This window comes from Monodon monoceros, unplaced genomic scaffold (assembly GCF_005190385.1).
Source record: "Monodon monoceros isolate NGI ecotype Baffin Bay Population unplaced genomic scaffold, NGI_Narwhal_1 Super_Scaffold_7, whole genome shotgun sequence".
Taxonomy (NCBI): Eukaryota; Metazoa; Chordata; class Mammalia; order Artiodactyla; family Monodontidae; genus Monodon; species Monodon monoceros.
In genome coordinates, this window is record NW_021703784.1 from 73,769,425 (window position 1) to 73,791,523 (window position 22,099).

At 36.7% G+C, this 22,099-nt stretch overlaps 1 protein-coding gene across 4 annotated transcripts in view; it reads left to right on the top strand.

Annotated features, from left to right (window-relative positions):
• The window catches only part of GAS2 (growth arrest specific 2), a 198,689-nt gene that overhangs the window by 70,481 nt on the left and 106,109 nt on the right, over positions 1-22,099 (top strand). For 2 of the 4 annotated variants that reach the window (XM_029208390.1, XM_029208392.1), the window contains exons 2-3: positions 2,990-3,065; positions 16,362-16,526. In XM_029208390.1, coding sequence (XP_029064223.1) covers positions 16,382-16,526 — 145 coding nt within the window. In that variant the 5' untranslated portion in view covers positions 2,990-3,065; positions 16,362-16,381. Of the gene's footprint in view, positions 1-2,989; positions 3,066-8,196; positions 8,481-16,361; positions 16,527-22,099 lie in introns of those variants that run through there. The other 2 variants (XM_029208389.1, XM_029208393.1) reach the window with 1 other exon arrangement.

Genomic DNA, 22,099 nt, shown 5'->3' on the forward strand with positions numbered 1-22,099 from the left:
TATCTTTTTTTGGTGAGTTCCAGTGTCTTCCTGTCGATGATTGTCCAGCAGCTAGTTGAGATTCTGGTGTTCTCGCAAGAGGGAGTGAGAGCACGTCCTTCTACTCCACTGTCTTGGTTCCTCCTCTCCACAATGTTGCTGAAAGTCTTAAGGATTACGGAGCGTTTAAATCAGCACCAATGCTTCTTTTCACCTATTTCTCCTGTGATGGTTAATTTTATGTGTCATTTTGACTGGACCTCAGGGTTCCTAGATATTTGGTAAAACATTATTCTGTGTGTCTCTGTGAGAATGTTTTTGGATGAGATTAACATTTAAATTGGTAGACTGAGTAAAGCAGATTGACCTCCCTAATGTGAATGGGCCTCATCCAATCAGTTGAGGACTTTATTAGAATAAAAAGACTGAATCTCCCCAGAGTAAGAGAGAATTTCTCCTACCTGACTGACTTTGAAGTGGAACATTACCCTTTTCCTGCCTTCAGATTCAAACTGAAACCTTGCCTCTTCCTGGTTCTTGAACCTGCTTGCCTTCCGAGTGGAACTACATCATCAGATCTGGGACTCCAGGTTGCCCGCTCACCCTGCAGATCTTGGGACCTGTTGGCATCCATAATCACATGAGCCAATTCTGTATAATAAACATCTTTCAGTCTCTGGGCTATTCAGTCTGCTCAGGCTGCAGGAGCCAATTAGGAAGATGCCTTCCTTGACTCTCATCTGTCCTCTCCTGCAGCTAAAGCCAAAAGAAAAGAGGTAATTTCACGTAGAGTTTGAAACCTTCTCTTGACTTTTCCTGCTCAGAAGCTTTTTCTCAATGTCTTCTGCTGTGTTCTTAGTGTGAGTTCTTTTTCACACTGCTGTAAGGGATTTAACGTAATCCTATGTGATGTGGAACCCTCAGCACCAGGGGCAGCTCATCTGGTTGAGTTAGGGTACCTGACGGAAACAGTCTCCTCTTTTCAAAAATGATTTAACTTTTTTGTCAGAGTATTTTATTATTACATTTAAACATTTTAGCATACATTTATTTAATGTGTAGACTCTCCCCCCTCCTTAAAAGAAGGAAAAAAGAAAGCAAGGATGGAAGGAAGGAAGGAAAGAAGGAAGAGCGGAAGGAGGGAAATGAACACAGACTTTCAAATCAGTCAAACTCAGACATGAATCTGACTCTTAACCTGTGCAGTTTAATAGTTCATTTTTCCTATTAACCTATGATCTGGTCCTGCAACTTCATCTTTATATAAAAATTACACAGGGCTTCCCTGGTGGCGCAGTGGTTGAGAGTCCGCCCGCCGATGCAGGGGACATGGGTTCATGCCCCGGACCGGGAAGATCCCACATGCCATGGAGCAGCTGGGCCCGTGAGCCATGGCCGCTGAGCCTGCGCGTCCGGAGCCTGTGCTCCGCAACGGGAGAGGCCACAGCAGTGGGAGGCTCGTGTACCGCAAAAAAAAAAAAAAAAAAAATTACACAGAGGTTCAGAATGACTCTCCATGGAGAGTCAATAATTCCAATTAGACTCCTGATCTCTGGGAGCAGACCATTTATTTGTTTGTAACTTAGTTACAATTCCAAATATTTTTAGGTCTTGATTTAAGCTTCACTAAACTGAAGATTTCATAAACTAGGAAAAAAGCCTTGGTATTATGACTTCATTTTATACTTTAATCCACTTGCAACACTGTATTATAACTTGGCATTTTGATATTTTCATGTTTTGATTTTTTTAATCTACTTGCAAACAGATTTTATTAACATTTAAATAGGATGACTATTACATAGAAATACATGGTATTTGAAATGCTTTTCATAGGATCAGAATATTTATTTTAAAAAACCATTCTCTATAAAGATAAGGACAAAGTATTAGGCAATAACCAAGATGTCTTTGTAAATCATCAGTAGTATTTTGTAATTAATTTCCCATTCATAATTTGAAATTGCCTCTTAAATAAAAGGAGTAACAAATCAAAAAAAAATTACACAGAGGAAGTGGAGAATGAATGATTAAATAACGAATGAAAAAAACATGGATATCTAAAAGGGTATAAAATGGAATGTCATAAAGTGGGGAGGAGAAAAAGATTCAGAGAAAGGACACATAAAATTCGCTGATCTTCTGTATTTTTAATGATGAGAATTTCCTTATCCCAGGGGATTATTATAATGAGTAAATAACATGATTTAGGCCGTCAATTAATAATAAAATACCTAACCTTAATTTCACACTTGTATGTCAGACAGCAAACTAAATATTTTACATGTATTATTTTATATAATGCTCAAGACATGCCTATGAGAGGGGCTATTTGTTAACCCCACTTCACAGTTGTGGAAACTTATAGTTAGAAAGGTTAAGTAACTTGCCTATAATTTTCAGCAAGTAAGTGGAGAAGCTAGAACTTGACCCTGGTTTTATCTGTCTCCAAATCTGGACTCTTAGTTATTATTTCAACTGTGGTAACTATTATTAGTACAATTTAATATGTCTATTCCTTGGCAGCTTTGGTGGGAGTAATGGCTGGTGAAATCTCTTTGCAAATGGCTCTAGAGTCCAAGTGGCTTTGGCGACAGCAGCAGGATGGCAACACTTCCTTCTGCCAAGAGAAGCCCCACCGACCCTGACCCCTTTCTGGTGTCAGAGTATCTCTCCACATCTCTCACTTTGAGTTAGGTGTGCTACCTTTCTTGTCATATTGCCTGGTCTACTATTTGGTACTAGAAAAGCCCTTTGATGAGATAAATTTAAGAGCCATTTCTCTAAATGCTTCATATAAATCAGCAGTGGCAAAGATTCCATGTTTGTGAACTAAGTTATAGTTTCAGTAATGGAAATTTCAGCAAGTTTTCTCATCCTTCAACAAAATACAGATGATCCTCAGCTTACGATGGTTCAAATTATGATTTTTTGACTTTAAGATGGTGCCAAAGTGAAATGCATTCAGTAGAAACCAGACTTCAAATTTTGAATTTTTATCTTTCCCCAGGCTAGTGATATGCAGTACGTTACTCTCTCATGATGCCGGGCAGCCACAGCTCCCAGACAGCCATGTGATCACTACTGTAAGCAACCAATACTTTTACAACCATTCTTTACCCATACAGCCATTCTGTTTTTCACTTTCAGCACAGTATTCAATAAATTTCATGAAATATTAAATACTTTATTATAAAATAGGCTTTGTGTTAGATGATTTTGTCCAACTGTAGGCTAATGTAAGTGTTCTGAGCATGTTTAATGTAGGTTAGGTATATTACATGTATTTTTGACTTATGACATTTTCAACTTACAATGATGTGTTTATCGGGATGTAACCCCACCATAAGCGGAGGAAGATCTGTAATCCTAAATTTATCATTATCAGGATTAAAAATAAATGGATAACTGGACCACGGTCTACCTGCAATAGAGTTCCAAGAAATGTGACAGTAAAATTTCACCTATAATGTAAATTTTTCTATTCACAATGATGCAAAATTAATAGCTGGTGCCATCTTTACAGAGGAATTTCCATTTAGTTCCATTTTGATGGGCATAGTCCTTCCTTCCTGTATCTGTCCCATCACCCAGTGACACCCGATTTTTCCCTTTTAGATATTCAGTGGTTTTATGGTTCATTTATTTACTCATTCAATCATCCAACACCCTTGGGTTTGGTGCTGTGCTGAGCACTTGATAGGTAACTTGTTCCTGCTTTCCAGGGACTCACAGTTTAGTAGAGGAGATATATGCATATGAAAATAATTGTGATAATATGTCCTAAATGAGATATAAAAGAAATAGACAAATTCCCAGAGCACTGGACCCAGAGGCACAGCAATATTTTGTCAGGGAGATCAAGAGAACCACAAAGAGGATGACGATTAAGCTGGTCCTGGGAGAATGAATCTGATTTCTTCAAAGGGAGAAAGTTAAAGGTGAAGATCATTCAAGTCAGCATGTGCAAAGACATGGAAGTATGAGGTGTACAATGTTTGGGATATTGTGACGGACATCACATCATCTACCTCTGAGAATATATATGCATGTCTGTTTTGTTCTTTATAATGAAACCATCTGTTCATTGATGCCCTACCTCAATTTTGATGGATCTTCTCCTTAGCTTAGTTTCTAAGTCAGATTTCTTTTTCAAATTGTGGGCTTTGAAATAAATTTAGCAATTCCCCAACAACATTTCTTTTCAACTGAATGGCATAGAAAAGACTAGAATAAAGCCAAACAGAAAAATAACAGAGTGCATTAACTGAGGAAGGTAAGTACTGTTTTGTGAAACATGTTTTGGTTGTGTGTCTGAGTGTGTTTTTATGTGTCTGTTCCATAATGTATTTCTTATTGTGGGTCACAATAAAAAAAGTTTGAAAGCCACTGAAGTAGTAATATTTTCTATTACTTTTCATTGCACTCATAGTATTGGTTATGATTAAACCTTGAGTCCAAGTCAACCTTGATTTTTAATGAAGTGACAAGTGACACAGACTGACCTCATTTATAAGCCTGGCACACAGGCAAGCATCTGTTTTACTGAACTCTAGTTGCATTTAACCAGATGAAATTATTCTAACTTGGGGATGAAACCATCATTTATAATGTTATTTTAACATTATTTTTCTATTCCAAGTTCCAAACTATTAAATTAAAGACAATATATAAAAATCTAACCAATTAGCAGTAAGCTTCCTAAGAGATTGGCTTCTTCTATAATGGTCATTTGTTCATTCAACAATTATTTATTGAGTGCCTACTCTATGCTCAATGGTATTTTAGATACTGGAGATGACAGTCGTGTAAAAGAAAGAGAAGGTTATAAAAGTAAAAATATTTTATCTTAAACATTCATATTAAGTTCGAGCTTCTTGCAATTAGGATGGCATGATATTTTAATAAAAGATTTTGAAACAAGCCACACAAATATTTGGAAAAATAAAAAACACGACTCCAACCTACACAAGAAAAATCACATAACAGGATATATTTCATAGGATATTTTAAAACTAGACAAGATAGATGGCATATTTCATAAAATGATTTCAATCTATCCCCTGTATAAAAATTAGAAGACATATGCTCATATATGACACACAGTTTGCAAAAATATGCGTCTTCCCAGTAGGGAACAGATATCTGTGCTACTGTTGTGTTGTACTTTTAAAGTTTAAAGTTCTCTGTTGAGAGTAAAGCAATAGATGTTTTAAAGTTGCATATCAAACTGAGAGTATATCTTGAACTTTTCCCGTGAAATTTCTCCCATTTAATTCATTCTTTGTAGTTTTATACATGAATACTGATAAAAAGTAATAGCATTGACTTTTTATCCCTAACAGTATTTGTAATTTCCATACTAGGACTTATAAAATCCATTTTGTTTGCCTTATGAGATTTAAAAAAATTTATTTCAGTGTAAGTCAACTGAAGGCCTGTATCATGGGCCAAGATGCTAGCTAGGTAGGGAAATATCAACATATTTTACATCACTGATAAACTATTTCAATAAAACATAAATAAATGTTTTCACTTATTACATTGCTTTATGCATTTCTTCAGCACTATTACATGTCTTCATGCTGCTTTCTGTATCATTTTTCTCACTTGCTTCTAAAGCTATCACTTGCCATCTTTAAGTGCCCTTTCAAAGCTATTTAGGGATATAAGAATGTCTTGGTCACCCTTGGAAATTTATTTTACTTTAATCTAGTGTCTCTTCCCACATTATTTATTTCAAAATTCCTGATAATCTCCATCATCTATTGAAGGTTTGTCCCACTTTTCAGAATAAGTGCGTTTATATTATTTCCATGAGTGGGGGGTGAGGGGTGAGGAGAGGGTAACCTATAAATGAGGAAAAAAATACTTTTATTGCTCATTTTAAACATATATGTATATATTCATATATATACACACATATATATATATACATTTAGAAAAAGGCACAGTTCATATTGAAGACAATGTTGAAGGTTTAGAACACTGAAAAACGTAGTAACCCAGGAATTCTTAATATGAAGTCTTCAAAACTGTGATAACTTAAAAAGGAAAACAATACTATGTTTTCTTTAAATTTGGCTTGACTTTTCCTTTTTATGCCATTATGTTTCAAGAATGTATTTAGACATTTTTCACCCCGTTAGGTGAGGCATTTGCTTCCTTCACCTCACATCAGGGAGGTTATCATTGAGTCAGTTGCACTATGGTTTCCTAAGACAAATATGTTTAGGTTGAGACGAAGGCAAGAAAATTCTTGGATGAAAAGATTTTCTGACAAATTTTTATAAGTGACTGATTGGAATACATAAGTACAAATTTGATTTTCAAAAACACAAAATAAAGATCACATGGAAATTGTTACAAATGCTGAAAAAAATTTAAATGAAAACACTACTTTGCTGCCTCTTCAGAAATCTTTTGTATTACTTCTCTTTTGTCACCAAAAGAATACTCAGCACAACTCATAGGTGCTAAGGGAGAAAATACATATTTCTCCTAGTATTATCCTTTTGGCTTTTGCTAAAAAGGAAAGAGGATCTGATATAAGGCAGAATTTAAAATTAAAAATACCTGGAAGAAAGGGGCATGAAAGGGAGTAATTTGAATGATTATGTTCTCCCAAAGCTTCTGGAAGCCTCCTTATTTTCCCAAACTGGGTTTAACATTGTCCCTTAATCAACAAAAATATTGTCTTTACACTTTGCTTTTTATAATGTCAATATTGAATAATGTGACAAGAATATTTATACAGAAAGAAGAGGAGACTATGGGCTTTTGAAAATCTAGGTGTTAAACTTTTTGAACTCTTATACCCTGAAGATATTGAAATTAACATTTATTGGCTGATGATATTTTGATCATGAAGAATTATTAAGGATGTTTGATTTTACTTAAATTTTATAGGTTCAGAAACTAAGAGTTCTTTGTTGGGCCTGTAGTAACACTCAGATCTATCTGGTTAAATTTTGAAAATTTTTATTATCAGAGTGATTGCTCAAATTCATCAGTAACCTGTTCTGTATGTTTTGTTGTTCTCGTTGATGTATATCTAAGCAGTAAGATAGGCCTTTTTATAATGCTGTTTCTCCTTAAAATGAGGAATGGCTCTTTTCCCTTTCTTCCGGGAAGCTTAAGGAGGAATATGGAGCTAACTGCAGTACCCAACTGAACTAAAATAAAAAGCTTGGAGTTCAGCGCCAGCAAACTTTTCCATCTGTTTTCTTCCCTTCTTCATTATTTGTACGGCTACTACAACCAAAGAACTGATGCAGTTTCTAGCTGTTTTAGAGCAAATAACCATTTCCAGATGAAAGCAATAATAAGTACAAAATGCATTTTTTTCAGTTATATCTAAAATTACCCACATCACTTTGCTATTATCCATCCACAGGTAGTTTCTATTTTTGGGGGGGGTGGGGGGGGAGGCTGGGCTGGGTGTGTTGGTACATTGCTCACCATCTTACACATGATATCCAAGAGAGGACTAGAATACCTGTGCCACACGATCATTGGATAGAAATGCTTGTGAAACTGATGAACATGGAAACGACAACAACAAAAAAGTATGATCATTTTCACCTACACTCCACGGAAAGTAGTATCCTGAGGCGATTAGGACACTCAACAAGAGGTCACATGTCTGTTAGAGGTGAAGCAGACACTTGAACATCTGTCTGCTTCATGGGGAGACTTTTCGTCTCAGAATACATACCCTAATAAACAACAGTTGGAGAAAATTGTCTATGACATTCAACATAATACTGAGCTGAGGCTGAGAGAAGGAAGGGTGGAACTGTATTTCCTTTTGTAAAGCGAAAACAGCCGTGAAATACAGCCTCTTCTAAAGTCTGATATTTAAAGGGAGTTGTAAGAAACCAAATTGTTCGATTTTAACGAAGAGTGGCCAAAGTTACTGGCAAGCTCATGCCTCCGAGTCTGCAAAATCACTGACCAGGAAAGCAAAACTTTCCCAACACCCAATTTTAATATTGTGCTAAAGCCACTGACTTTGTTAAAACCTCCGAGTTAAATATGATCCCCTCCCCACCCCTCTCCCCCCGCCCTTTAGGTTAGTGTTTGGGGGACCGGGAGGGGGCCGGAGCTTGGCCCCAACCTCGGAATTGCTGCCAAGGGCTTGTAATACAATCTCTCCCCGTTTGAAGGTTAAATCAGTGTCAATTGCGTTTGCTGTCCACCAGAAAAAGTAAGCATTTTACTTCCGCTCGGTCTATGTGGACTGATGAAATGTAGGAAATCTGTTTCTGGCAGGGGGAAAAAATCGTTTTCCCAAACAGCACCGAGAGGAGCCATCAGAGAAGTATGAAGAGGGGCAGCGCAGCTGGAGCTGCTGCCGCTGCCGCCGGGCTGGTGGGGTGCGGAGAGCGGCTGCCGCAGGACCCGCGCCGGGAGGGGGCCGGCCCCGAGACGCTGCAGGAGCCGAGCCGGGAGCCCCGGTGCCCCTGAGAGCCGCCAGCAGCCCAGCTCCGGACGCGGGGGTGAGCAGGCGGGCGGGCCCCGCTCTCCGCCGCCGTTGCCGCGGCGTGAGCGCTCTGCAGCCCGGCTTGCGGAGCCCCGGCCTCTGCTGCACGGCTGGCGGCAGGGGAGGGGGGCCGTCGTTGCCAGTAACGTCGGGCACGCGGCTGGGAAGGGTGGAGAGCCTCGGACAGCCGGACGGGCTGTGGCGCTCGGTGTGTGGTCACTGCAGTGGGACTCTCTGACTCCCTGGAAGCGACCATGTGTCCCTCATCCCTATTGTGGAACAGTCCAAATGACCGCCGCAACGAAGAAACCCGCTGGGGCGGCTCAGCCAACCGGGGACAGGAGTGAGGATTTCTCATTAGCACAACGATTGTAAAGACACACATATGCATTTCGTGCAGAAGGGTCTCTGTCTGCATGCTCAGCGTTGTCCCTTATTGAGGAGAGGAAAGCGGAGGGGGGATGGTCTTAATGGATTGATCCTTATTGCTTTACTTGAGTCAAGGAGGCCGGGAAGGGGGGAAAGAGCACGACACGCGTGATTTGGGGTGATGCTGTCTTCCCCTGATGCGTTTGACAGAGTCGAGCTTTTGCTACGTGAATAAACAAACGCTAGGCTAGCCTATGAATCAACCCCCTTTGGGGCGATTTTTTTTGCCTGGTATTGTTCTTCTCATCCAAAGAGCAAGGTTTTGGAATCTGAAATTATTTGGGGAGCACAGGAGCCAACTTGGCTTTGGAGGCATTAACGATTCTGGCAAGATTAAATTCTATCAGCCTAATAAATTGCCATTAGCCTAGTCCAGACATCCGAAGTTTCTACTGTCATGAATAGAGGGGAAGCAAAAGCAGGGGTTAACAGATTCTGTTTTCTACCTTTCAGTACAATTGGGGTGTGTGTGGGGGGCGGGGGGATTGTCCACTTTCCTCCAGTTAACCTTTTTGGAAATCAAAACCTTTCCTCTCTCCCACCTTCTTCATCTTCATCCTCTTACAGTGAAGAGTTTGCAAAACTTTACTGTCTCTCTTGTAAACTCCTCCCTCTCCCCAAGCACCCTCTCCTACAAAGCTAGATCAACTATGGGAGATCTTATGCCCAGGAAATAAGATCTGCATGTGCACAGGAACACCCATTAGGCCTCCTAGTGTTAAATAAAGGCTCAGACAGGTCGGAGGTGCCAGCCAGGCAGAGGAAATCCACCTTTTCTCCTCACCTATCCCCTGAGATTCATAGAGACAAGGCTGAGGAGGCCTCTGCTCACTGGTTTTCTTCCCCAACATCTTAGCAGTGTGGACGCTGATTAACTCCAGCTGGATCTGGTTTGCCCAGCCTGTCTTTGAAATTGATCAATGAGTTCCTTCTCGAGGAATGCTCCCCCCTAACTGTGGAGGAGGAGGTGGTGACTGTGGCAGTCCTCTCCAGCATGGGCATCTTGGTTCTCAGTGCCTAAGACAAGGTAAGGGACAGATATCTGAGGCATGGGACAGGCAGCCTTTGCAATGCACCTTGCAGCTTTAGTACACGGCTCCCTGAGTGGGCTCTGAAAGGGAAAGGTAGCTTGTATTTCAGCCTGTGTGCTACTGAACTTGGGGCTTAGTTCTTCATTTTAGTGTTACACACCATACTTTTGTGATGTGGACTGTGCTTTGCTGGGAAATAAACTCACAAGGCAAAATTTATTTCATCTGGTGCAAAAGGTACTGTGATTGCCACTGAGTGTCCTAGTATCTTGGTAAGAAATTTTAGTTAAACTTGCAGGTATGGAAGAATGTCAGGTCTTATATTAATCCTAAGTATGTTATGCATAATTTTAGAATTTTGCTTCAAGCCTGCAAGCCTGCTTTATATTTATAGACTTCAGGAGCCTTTGGAAGGCCAAAGTTACCTTGGTTGAAACCAAATAATGAGGCTCTAACAGTTTGTTTGCAGAGGGAGTTGTTAAAACTGGAGCTGGTGTTAAGGTAATTTTGGTATCTTTGTGGTTTTGATATGGTGGCACAGAGATCCCGCTGTTTCTTTTAATTTCTCCTGGACGACTATCAAGATTTTCTACTCAGTGTTTTCTGACTAGAGAAAAGAATTGGAGTAAAGGTAGAAAATCTCTCTTGGCAAAAAGAGTAAGATGCTTGTGTAATTTTTCTGTCCTAAATGTTTTCAGAGTCAAAGCAACTGAGTTTTTGCTAATGCTCTCCCCTTACATCAGAGTACATATATATTCAACAGAATGTAGAACTCTGCTAGCTCTCAACTACACTATAGTTACGTAAAACAGAAATCTTTTTATTGCAAACAACACACACATGGACACACACACAACAACATCTTCTTATGAATTAAGATTTACTTAATCAACTTAGGTTAAATTTTGATGTAAGTCCTCAAACATCCTAATCGATTAATGACTTTCAGGTGATTTTTCTATTCAAATTAAGTTTGAAATTAATCTGGTAGGGGTCCAGAAACCTGAGCTAAATTGTTTGGAAGAATACTTTAGTATAATTAAAAAAAAAAAACTTAAAAATCTCTAATGCCAAGAAAATATAAGAAATTAGTTTCCACTCAGTCTTAATATTTTGGTCATGATTTGAGAAGGAATTATTATTGTAGGTATACCATCATTTGGTTCAAGACAAATCATCATGGGGCTGCAAGATAAGAAAAAGATTCCTGGAAGAGAGTTAGCATTCCTTGAGTTTGGGCACCAGAAGGGCTGAGTAGGGTACTTTTAATGACTAACTAGACTTGTTACTTTGGCCAAAATGTCTTAGGCTTCCAGTCCCTTATTAATAACCAGAAATTTGGCTGGTAAATCTTCTAAGGTCCATTTGAGTTTAAAGATTTTATTATATAATTAGAAAAACTAGTAACAAGTGTCATTTTGCCTTTACACTTGGTGCTTTTTAATTTCGGACAAGTTGCTCCCCTTAGCTAGAAGTGGAGGTCCATTTACAAGATCTAGAATTACCTTTCTGATTACATTTTGGACTTTTATTTTCTGTTCAGATTCTTAGGTTAAGATTTTACATTCATGACATTGGTTGAGAATATATAGCTTTGTAGATATATTATTGGTCAGCCAAAGTGAATCACATAGGCGTAAAGAACTCAGAATGGTGAAAGAGCCATCTAGAGCTATCCTTGGTTGTTAATTCTTTGAGTCTAGTTTGAAAGATAGCATTTTCTCCTTCCAGATTATGGAAGGGTGTTTGGCTTAAGGTGTTTTTATTTTTTTTAATTGTAAAAGACAGTGTTATTGGCCTATAAACTTTGTTTTCTTAGTTTCACACCCATAGCACACAAAACTGACTAGACAGAGGGGAGGTCGATGCTCTAAATCAGAACAAAGGTGGCCTTTAGTGAAGGGACCCTTGACTGTGGGTTCATTAGCACTCTGTTTTAAATGGCCACAGTTAGGTGACTTTGTGGGGGGGAAGGGTGTGGTGACATCCTTTCACATTTATTTTGAGAGGCATGGCATTCCCCTTTCTTAATAGCTTATGAGTCTTTGATGCCAAAATGAAGTATAGTATGTTACCAAAATTTGTTTTTAAAAACATGTAAACTACCCATCTTGGAGTTCAGCATTTCACTCATCATCCTGGGAGTTTCATCCCTCTCAATATGAAGAAAACTTGGGATTTTCCATTATTTATGGTTTTATTTCATCAATTCTTTATCTGTTTTCATTTCTCCCCCTGGCCTTTGCCATTTCTTAGTTATCTAGAGTTCTACAAAATATTCCTATTTTTGTTACAGAATTTCTTTTCTTTTTAAAATAAGTCAGTGGAAGCTTTATTTTTGCATATTTCCTATGGTGATGATTTCAATTTAGCTAGTGTTTGTTGAATATAAAATATATGCCAAATACTGACACAAATATTTCATCTTCACACGTATATGTGAGGTGTTAACCTCCATTATACATACTGGAGAACTCAAGTACAAAGAGAAAAAGTCATATAACTAGGATAGAACAGCTACTAAATGGCCAGGTAGTAGAGCCAGTATTTGACCCCAGGACTCCTGATTCCAGCTCTAATATTCTATTAATCACGCTTCTTAGCAGAATTTCATATCAGACAGTAGTGATATAATGTTTATCATTTTATTCTTATTTTTCTGTCTTTCCAATTTATTTTCCATGCAATATTGCGATACTTTTTTTATCATATGGCAACAAAGACTAGATAGAGGTAAACCAGAAACCATCTTGGTCATAATCGAAGCACACCTCTAGGTGGTGAAAAAGAATACTTTTTCCTCAGAGTCAAAACTATGTCTTCAACTGGGATTCTGGAACAACAGACTAAACAGAATCTTTAAAACATGTGATATTGTACTTATGGAGTCATTAATTTTTTCTTCTTCCCCTGGGCTGGTTCAAGTCTCATCATATTCATAATGGTTATTCCAGAATCACTTCTATGGAAAGAAAGAAAAAAACACACGCACACACATTCTTTGAAGAATTCTGTATTAAGTTTCTGCATGTTTTTCCCTTTAAGTTTTATTTTTCTGAATTCCAAATCCTGAGGGTTGAGTTATCCATTTTTAGATAGACCCATAAAGCTTGGAGAAGCCATAGTCTGAAGAAGGCATACAAGCATTTGAATCCTTACTCCTTTTTTCAAAGCGATTGGCTTTGCTTAGTAATTACTGAAGTTACTTATCAAGCTTTTTAAATATTTAGGTTGTATGAATTTTAATAGTAACATCTTTCAGTATTTAGATATGTTATACAAAAAAAGAAGTTTCTCTTTCTCCAAAACCTATTTTTTTTCTTCAAGTCAGTGTATCATTTCATTTCCTGTCTTAAAAGCTACCCCTTGGTATCTCTGGTGGTTTTCGAAAATGTTTGAATGAATTCAAAAGATCAAAAATGACCTTTGTCTTGTAATTTGTTCTTTGTGATCTAATTCAACTCATTCAGATGGATTAAACATTTGTTGAAAATTATAAAAGGTTTATAATCCTGTAGTGATCTTTTTATCTGGGTAATATAAATTTATTTGACCTTTGTTCACCGCAATTTAATCATTTCATTTGGAAACTGCTTCAACATGGGGTAATTCACACTCCAAATTTTGATCCGGCTAGCTGGGTCCATTTTCATCTTTTCTATTCATATCTCAGCTTTATTTAAATCCAAGACCACCATGTAATGACTTTCAGCTAAACCATAGAGTCATGCCAAGTTTGGTGGTGATTTAAAATGTGAAAAAAGGATCAGAAGAATTTGGATCAAAATCCTAATTTTTTTCAAAAGGGACTTAAACAGAAGAGTCCCTATCTATGACAGTGACTTAGGTGTCTACATATTTGGCATATGTTTCATTGTTTAACTTCTATCCGATGCTAATTACCCACTAAGCCTTTCTCCTACCTTTGCCTCCTGGGAAAATATAACTCTGTTCTTTCGTTTTTTTCACTTTACATATAATTTTGATTATATACAAAGCAGCGTAACAAACATTGCTTAGTTATTCTTATCGTTTTAACTTAATGATCATCTGTAGATATTAGAAGATAGTTTAAATTACATTTCTGGCAAAATACAGGACAGACTACATGAGAAATAAATGTGCCACTGTCAAGGAAAATAAAAACTTCACTGTTCAGAAGCATTGAGGGGACAGATTGTGTCCCTCTGGCTCGCTGAAACTGTTACATGCCATTAGGCTTACTGTAAACTATCCCTTGATGAATTCTTTGCTGGACAATGAGCTTACGAATCTGAGGTGTCTTCTTGCTTTTACAAAGCAAAATAGGACTCTGATGCTTAAATGGAAGTTGCAGAGAACATAATAGGATGTAGGTAAAGTTACTGAACTACCACATCTCACTTTCAGGAAAGTAGCGGGAGATATTGTGTCTTGAGAAGAAAGGCATTTTAGAGGTAACCCTTTTAAGATTTCAATTAGTTATTTAAATGTATGAATCATGTGCTTAAATGTATTATTACTTAAATGTTTGTTTCTGAGGCTAGCTAGCCTGTAGGAATCCTAACCAACTACTGGGAAATGTTTTGTTTTCCTGGGGTTGGACCTATTTTTTAAAGAACTGGGGCAAAAAATGTTTTAGCCTTCTGGTTTAGTCACAGGGTTTGGAGAATCTTTAGGACTTTATATGAATAATGTCATGATTAACTGCAAAAGAAAATAGACAATTGTGATCTTCTGGTCCCTGTAATGACAATTTAGTAGCATATGACAAGGTATATTAAAATGTTTCACATTTTCACTAGTTATTACTTTAGATGACTAGATATACAGAGATTTATGGAAGGTGTTTTCAAAGAAAACTTACAGTAATTTTTTTCTGCAAAAATTACTTCAAAGCATAATTTCTCTGGAAATTAAATTGTCTGTGCTTTTAAATTATATATTTATGACACTTTTTAGGTGTTTAACCATGCTCCCAGCAGTCTTTTCTAATGCTACAGCAAGATGTTTGTGAGACTGTCGCGTTTTACAGTTTTCTGAACACCAATGTCTTATTTTGTTTAAAAGCTGTCTTTAAAAGACAAAAATTAACCTAGGCTAAGAGAATTAGAGTTTGAGATTAATTGGAAAAGAATGCTATGTAACGTTTCAAATGATAAAACTGACAAGGGTATATACAACTTATACTGGTGAACTTAAAATACCATTAGTAATAAATATAGCTGAAAACCCCATTATATCATATAAATCTTACTTTTTGTCATTTGCAAACATTTTCATTTTCATTTCATTCAGTCGTAATGCATTTGGTTATTTTATAGTCACTATTTGCATACAGAATGGAGTTCTACACATAAACTTATGAGTTTATTACCTTCCTGCTCCAATATTACATCTGTAGTCTTAGGTCCTATAAATAATGCATACAATAGTACTACATTTAAGGCCAAGTATATATTCATACATCTTTTCTGCAACCCACATAGAAGACTGTGTTACTCATAGGTTAGTGAAATCATCCCTTACTGTGTGGATATAAGATATGTAATGTAATTACTTCTTTGCTAAACATGAATACAAACAAACCCTAGTATGCAAAACATACGAAGTGAGAAGGTACAAAGTATGACAAAAGAAAACCTGTGACAATATTTATTAGAATTACGGTGTAATTCCTGGGTTATAACGTGGGTTCCTGATGACACTATTTTGTAAAATGTGTCATTCTGAAAACAGTAATGGTCTTAGAATAAAGACCCAAGTTCAAGCCTGACTCTGCCGTGATCTAGCTATATGATCTTGGTTGAGTCACCCTTCCTCTTTGGTTTTGTTTTCATTAACTGTAAAATAAGAGAAGTGTAGTAGGGACTCTAAAAGGATGCACTCCCCCATGTCCCACCCAATTCTCTAAAGTATAAGTGCATGATTACTTGGCCATCTGCAAAGAACCAAGGGCTGTGCCTAATCTCATAGGTAATAGTTTTAAGAGTAGTGGTCATATGTTTATAAGAAATTTTGCAAATACTGTCATTGCTAGTATTCAGTCCTAAAATTCTGTGGAAATCGATGGCTTCAAAAATTAACCCAAACAATGGGAGTTTACAATTTGGATACCAAAATTTTAATCAACCACTTTTTATTGTTTTTGAATAAGTAGAATTTCTTTCCTTAGAAACTGTCATTTTTCCAAATATGATGTTTTACACAAGCAGAGAGCTTACTGTTTGATTTTTCTGTTTGACCTTTGACAGCTGCTGCTTCCTACCAAGTAGTTGGTCAAAAGTGACAGGGCCAGTACAAGTAAAGCAAACAGTGTTTCATGGGGGTTTAATAATTAATAACCTGACTTGTCATCCGAACTTCCACAGATCCTATTCCTTACTGTGTCATTGGCAGTGAGATTTTAACAAGAGAAGTCTGTATAAAAAGCAATTGCTCTTTTGTTTCCAAAACAGGTATTACAAGTGGATAAATAATGTGCACTGCTCTGAGCCCAAAGGTACGCAGTGGACCTGGCCTCTCTGATATGCATCAGTATAGCCAGTGGCTGGCCAGCAGACATGAAGCTAATTTGCTACCGATGAAAGAAGACCTGGCCTTGTGGTTAACCAATCTGTTAGGTAAGGTTATAAGATCTCATTTTGTCATCAAAGATAACAGGTTTATTCTCCCTGCTCATGTAGTGTCCTTCTCCTAAGCATATGACACCACTTTAGAGAGAAAGACTTTCATTATTTGCATTTTGCATCTGGGAGACCTGAAGCATATAGAGAATTTAAATGAATTTCCCAGTGTCTCTCACATTAACTGTGCTTCGTAATTCCAATATCATGCATTGTAACTGTGTGGTCAAATTGCTTATTTCATCTACACCCTTGCTGATCTGATTTATTTTTACTTTTCTTTCATGCAACTGACCAGTTTGGCCTATTCTTTTGACACTGCACACGGGCCACAGTCTGTGAGATCTGGCTTCTAAAGCTAGATTTCGTTGCCCTACTTTTATAGCACACCTTCTAAAACTGCTGAATACCCAGACTCTGGAACAATAACATCTATCCTTTGTCCAAATGAGCTGACTGGAGTCATCCAACCTTGAACTAAAATTTTTCTTTTCACTACACTTTTGTTTTTAAGTATTCTTCCAAAAGGACGATCTTAGAGAAAAATGCTACCTCATGCTAAGGCTGCCTCTTTTTTTGTTTCCGTTGTGCTGGCATATTCAGAGTATACAATTTCAGCCATATGCAAAGTGGAATCATACATTCAAAGGATCATCATATAAAGCAATGCTTTTTCACTAGTAATTTTTCACAGAGAACAAAATTGTTTTAAGACCTGAAAAAAGGATCCTTATAGAGTCTATAAGATTTGAATATTGAGTAAACATAGAATTTGCATGGTGCTTTATCATTTACAGAAAGGATTTCACCAATATTATTTTATTATTGAAAGGATTCCTTCAAGGTAAGTGTTGTTATCGTCACTTTCTAGCTGCTGAAACTGAAGAGTTTAGTGAAGAGCATAGTGCATCTGTAATTTTAGCAAGGTTTGACAAGGTTTTAGCACATTTGAGCAAGATTTTTCTTTTTGCTCACCATGGCTCTGGATTTTTACATTGCTTTTGCATTTTTTAAGCCTTTATCCTAGAGTTAGATCTTTCCTTTTTCCTTACTGTGTGCACATGCTTTTGACAATTCTATGTAGTCTAACCAGGGCTACCGCATATGGAAATGCAGGTGGTGCCCTTTGCAAGGGAGCCCAGTTAAAGGGTAAGAGAAGAAATGCAGAAGGCATCCTTCACATCCATCACTCCCCAGAAAGACCCTTCACTGTGCTATGGAGTGATATCCACCAGAAGGAAGGGCTACCTTTCATTTATACAAGGGAAGAGCATTTTTATTTATCTCCATTATATAGAGGATGTCAATTTAGCCTAAACAGATGGGTTTCCTCCCTCTTTTGTGTGTTCACTAATTATTGTTATATTAGTATTTTATTAACTTTGAGCTGTTTTCAGATATGGGCTGTCACAGCATGGCAGTATAGAAGTTAAGGCACAGACTTGGAATGAACTGCCTGTGTTTGAACACCAGATGTGCCACTTAACTGGCAATATGATCTTGGGCAAGTTATTTAATCTCTCTGTTCTTTAGTTTCCTCATCTATGAAGTGGTAATGACAGTAGGGTTGCTGTGAGATTAAATAATTAAAATATGTATACTACTTAGTGCCTGAAATATCATAACTCTATATGTGGTGGTGTTATTCCATTTATATAGTTCAGTGATATGATTAATTTGATTTGGTGGGTAAGTTCATTCATTTATTCAACAAATATTTGAGCGTACATCAGCATAATAATTATTTGAATAAAATGGACTCTGGAATCAGAATGCTTGAATTCAAATCTCAGCTCCATCACTTACTAGCTCTGTGATACTGGGCAATTTTCTGAATGCACTGTGCCTGGGTTTCGTCATCTGTGAAATACATATAATACTAGTACCAACCTCATGGGATTGTTGGAGCGTCAAGTGAGATCGTCAGCTTTAGAACAAGGTCTGGCACATAGTAATCAACTAGCTATAGTAAATATACTAGCTATTGTGTTTACTGTGTTTCAGCACAGTCTGCTAAGTGCTAGAGGGTAGAGTGGTGACTAAGAATAGACAGAGTGCCTGTTCTTATAGAGCTTGGAGTAGATTGAACAAGAAATTAGTATAAATAAGTGACTGAATAAATAATTCATTAATTGGACTTGGTATAAACACTAAAAGATATAGGTTGCAATAAAAATGTAAAAACAAGAAGGTGGGAATGGGGCAAATGATCAGAGGGCTTGGGGAAATCATTTTTAAGGGGTCTTATATTTAAAACTGAGATCTGAAGAATAATTAATAGCTAGCCAGACAAAGTGTAGGGAAAAAAGCCTGTGTGGAAAGAATGGCATGTGCGGGATAGGAAGGAGTTTGGCGCCTTAGAAGAACTGAACAAAGGCTAGTGTCAACAGTGTAGATCAAGAGGGGGAGACTTTCATGAGATTTGTTGGGGCTAGAGCGTGTACTGCTTTGAATACCATGTCGAGGAGCTTATAATTTATTGCATGCTCAACGAGGAGTCCCTGAGATGTTCCAGGCAGGGGGAAATCATGATTATGAGTATAGCCTGATTACACAGGTGTGTTCCAAGGTCCCATGACTTGTCATCAAAAGCATTTTATTTGGTGAATGTGATCATTTACAAAGTAGCTTGAGCAGTGTGAGCAGCCCCAAGACAGCCTCAAAGAATAGAGAGTCAGTGTATGTGTAATGGAAATATCCTTGGACTAAAAGTCAGGAGACCTGGCTCCTAACTGGTGTCAGGAGACCTGGCTTCTGATTCTGGCTTTCTCACTTGGTAAACTTGCCCAAAGTCACTCAGCTATCTTTTCTGGGCTCAGTGTCCTCAACCATAAAATGAAGGGGTTGGAGTAGATGATCTCTAATGTCCATTCCAGTTCCAAAAGTCTAAGTTTCCAAGAAATCCATCTCTTGAGGCCCAGTTTGAAATCATCAATAGGTATAAACAAGGAGAAAACAGTTTACGTAAATGAATAATCTTTCTTTTAAAGAATAAAAAGGCTAATGTTCTTAATGCCAGTTATTGGTAACACAGAAGCAACTGATGGCTTGTGAAATTTTCTCAGAAAAGAAATCTTAAAAGAATCTCAAAAAAAAAAAGAATCTTAAAATATAGTAAAGTGCCACTTTCTGTTAACTTGAATTCATAAAAGTAGGTAGATGATAGATTTCAAGTAAATATCCTCATGGTAACTTGGAAAGTAGACCAATAGCTTGAGGTTATTTAAAGTGGTAAAACATTCAGAGGTAAGAAAATATGTTATGTACTAGAATGGTGATAATAAGGTGACAAGATATTTTTACTACACATAATAGATACATTTAGTATTCACATATTTTAGAAATGGAGTCATTAAAGTAAATTTTAAAATTCTTACTGGTCATTTTGTTGCCTCAGAAATATTTGCAAATTTATATTATACAGCTCTATTTCAATTCTCCATTTTTATCTACTTGAAGGTTAGAGATATCTTGAAGGTAGTTTCAAAGTTGATCTGGTCTCTAGATAAAGTATCTGAATTTTTTGGTGAGGTGGAAATTCACATACTAAATTAAAGCTTCTAACTAGACTTTGCCATTGTAGTGTGGACCTTACTTGTGGAAAGATTTCCTATTTCCTTCTAGCAATACTTGACTAAAATGTAACTTTTTTTCCTTTTTTTCCTTTCAAAAAAAGTAGTAATGATATTCTAAATTCAGGTATTTCTGATCCTACATATAAAATGTCAATTGAAATGTGGAATTTTTTAAAGAATGCTCACTTTGCATTCAGGTTTTTTGGTGGATAAAAATTATTTGATAGAGAAGAAAATTATTTCATTGGTTCATAGACCAATATTCACATTCTTGTCAAATATGAAGGCATAATACTGTAAGTTTCAAGTACTATATACTTACTTAATCAGTAACAATAATAGCGCTTTAGATTCCTCAGCATAAAATTAAAGCAGCAATAGCAAATTTGCAATAGCAAATTTTTAGACTAGCTAAAATTTATATATTAGAATATAAAAAACTATTTTATAAGTTAACTAGTTGAGTTAAATAAATTGTCATGATGGTTGGGATTTGTTTATGTGGTAGCATACCAGTCTGATTCATGAGAAAATCATCCTGTGATATTTACTGACTACTTACATATCTTTGTAGTCCAAGTATGTTTTCTATTGATAATAGTTGACACTATGGAGTTTTATGACCAACACTCAGAAAAGACAGCAAAAGAAACCTGAATCAAGAGAATCTTGCCTCTAAAACATTTCTCTGGCCATTGTCCCCTGCTATACATTAAATATACACATTTAATTTTTATTTTAGGCTTTCTGTTTTGTTATTTTTGTTCAGGAACTAGCTATTGCTCATTTGTTAATTAACTATGTCCTTAGGACATATTTGAACATCAAATGATTATACAAATAAGTCTTGGAGAAAAACTTGTTACTTTGAATAAACAGCATGTAATTAAATTAACAGTCCCAGATTATAGCAACTACCCATCATTCGGATAGATGAGGTGCATTCTACAGATTTCATGATTGTTCAAAGACTATTGAAGACTGTTGTTGGTTTAATTTTGAAGTGAATACACTAACATAGATGTTCTCAGATTGTTTATTTATTTTGTTTCTTTAATCATTTGAAAATGACCTTTATCTTCAATTAGTATTTGTTTAATAACACTACATGAATCACATGGGAGTATAATTTTGAGAAAAGATTGTAGTTGTTAAGCATCACAGAAATTGATATTGCTCTTAAGGATTTTAGATCGTTAAGATGTAGGCATATGTGTTTGGATATATGCAGGGAATTTGAATAAATCAAAAAATGTATTACAAATCAAGTTAAGCTAAATTGATTTTACTAATATTTAGAAATGCATTATGACAGTTGATGTTATGATGATTGTCCCTTTCTCTGACTTTCCTACGTGCACATAAGGGAAAATTCAGTTGTTATATGCGTAGTATGATCAATAGGTAATGTTTTCCTTATTTCAGTTATTTCTGAAAAAACCTATTTTTAGCATTAGAAAGTTAAGCACCTATTTACTGGAGTTGCTGCTGTCTAATGAGTTTGGAACAGCTCTCTTTTCTTTTTTCTTAAAGTCCTTTTACTGGATACTTGTCCTGCAGACTTCTCATATTCTTGATGTAGTCAATAAAAATTTCTTAGGAAAGGTGGTGTCTTATGCTAGTTCAAAAGTTTAAAGAATCAAGTCTATGTTCACAAATTGACACCTTTCAGAGCAGTTACACCCTAATGTTTTTTACCCAACTTTTCCAACAGAACCGACTTTGTCTTTTGTTGATACAAATACAGGGTAGACTCTGAATCAGTGTGGAGCAGGTGCTGATCTAGGGTTTCTGGATATAATCAATCATTTCCTATCTCACAACATTTATATTTCAGTCTTAAAACACTGACTAATTTGAGTTAAGATAGCAGATGAGTTGCTTCGAGTTCTCTAATTGGAGAAATAGACTGTGATTGAGAGGTACAGTGGAGATTGGAGTAGAGTTTGATCATATCTAGATCACCCTTATAGATAAAATATACTAGTTTTCTTA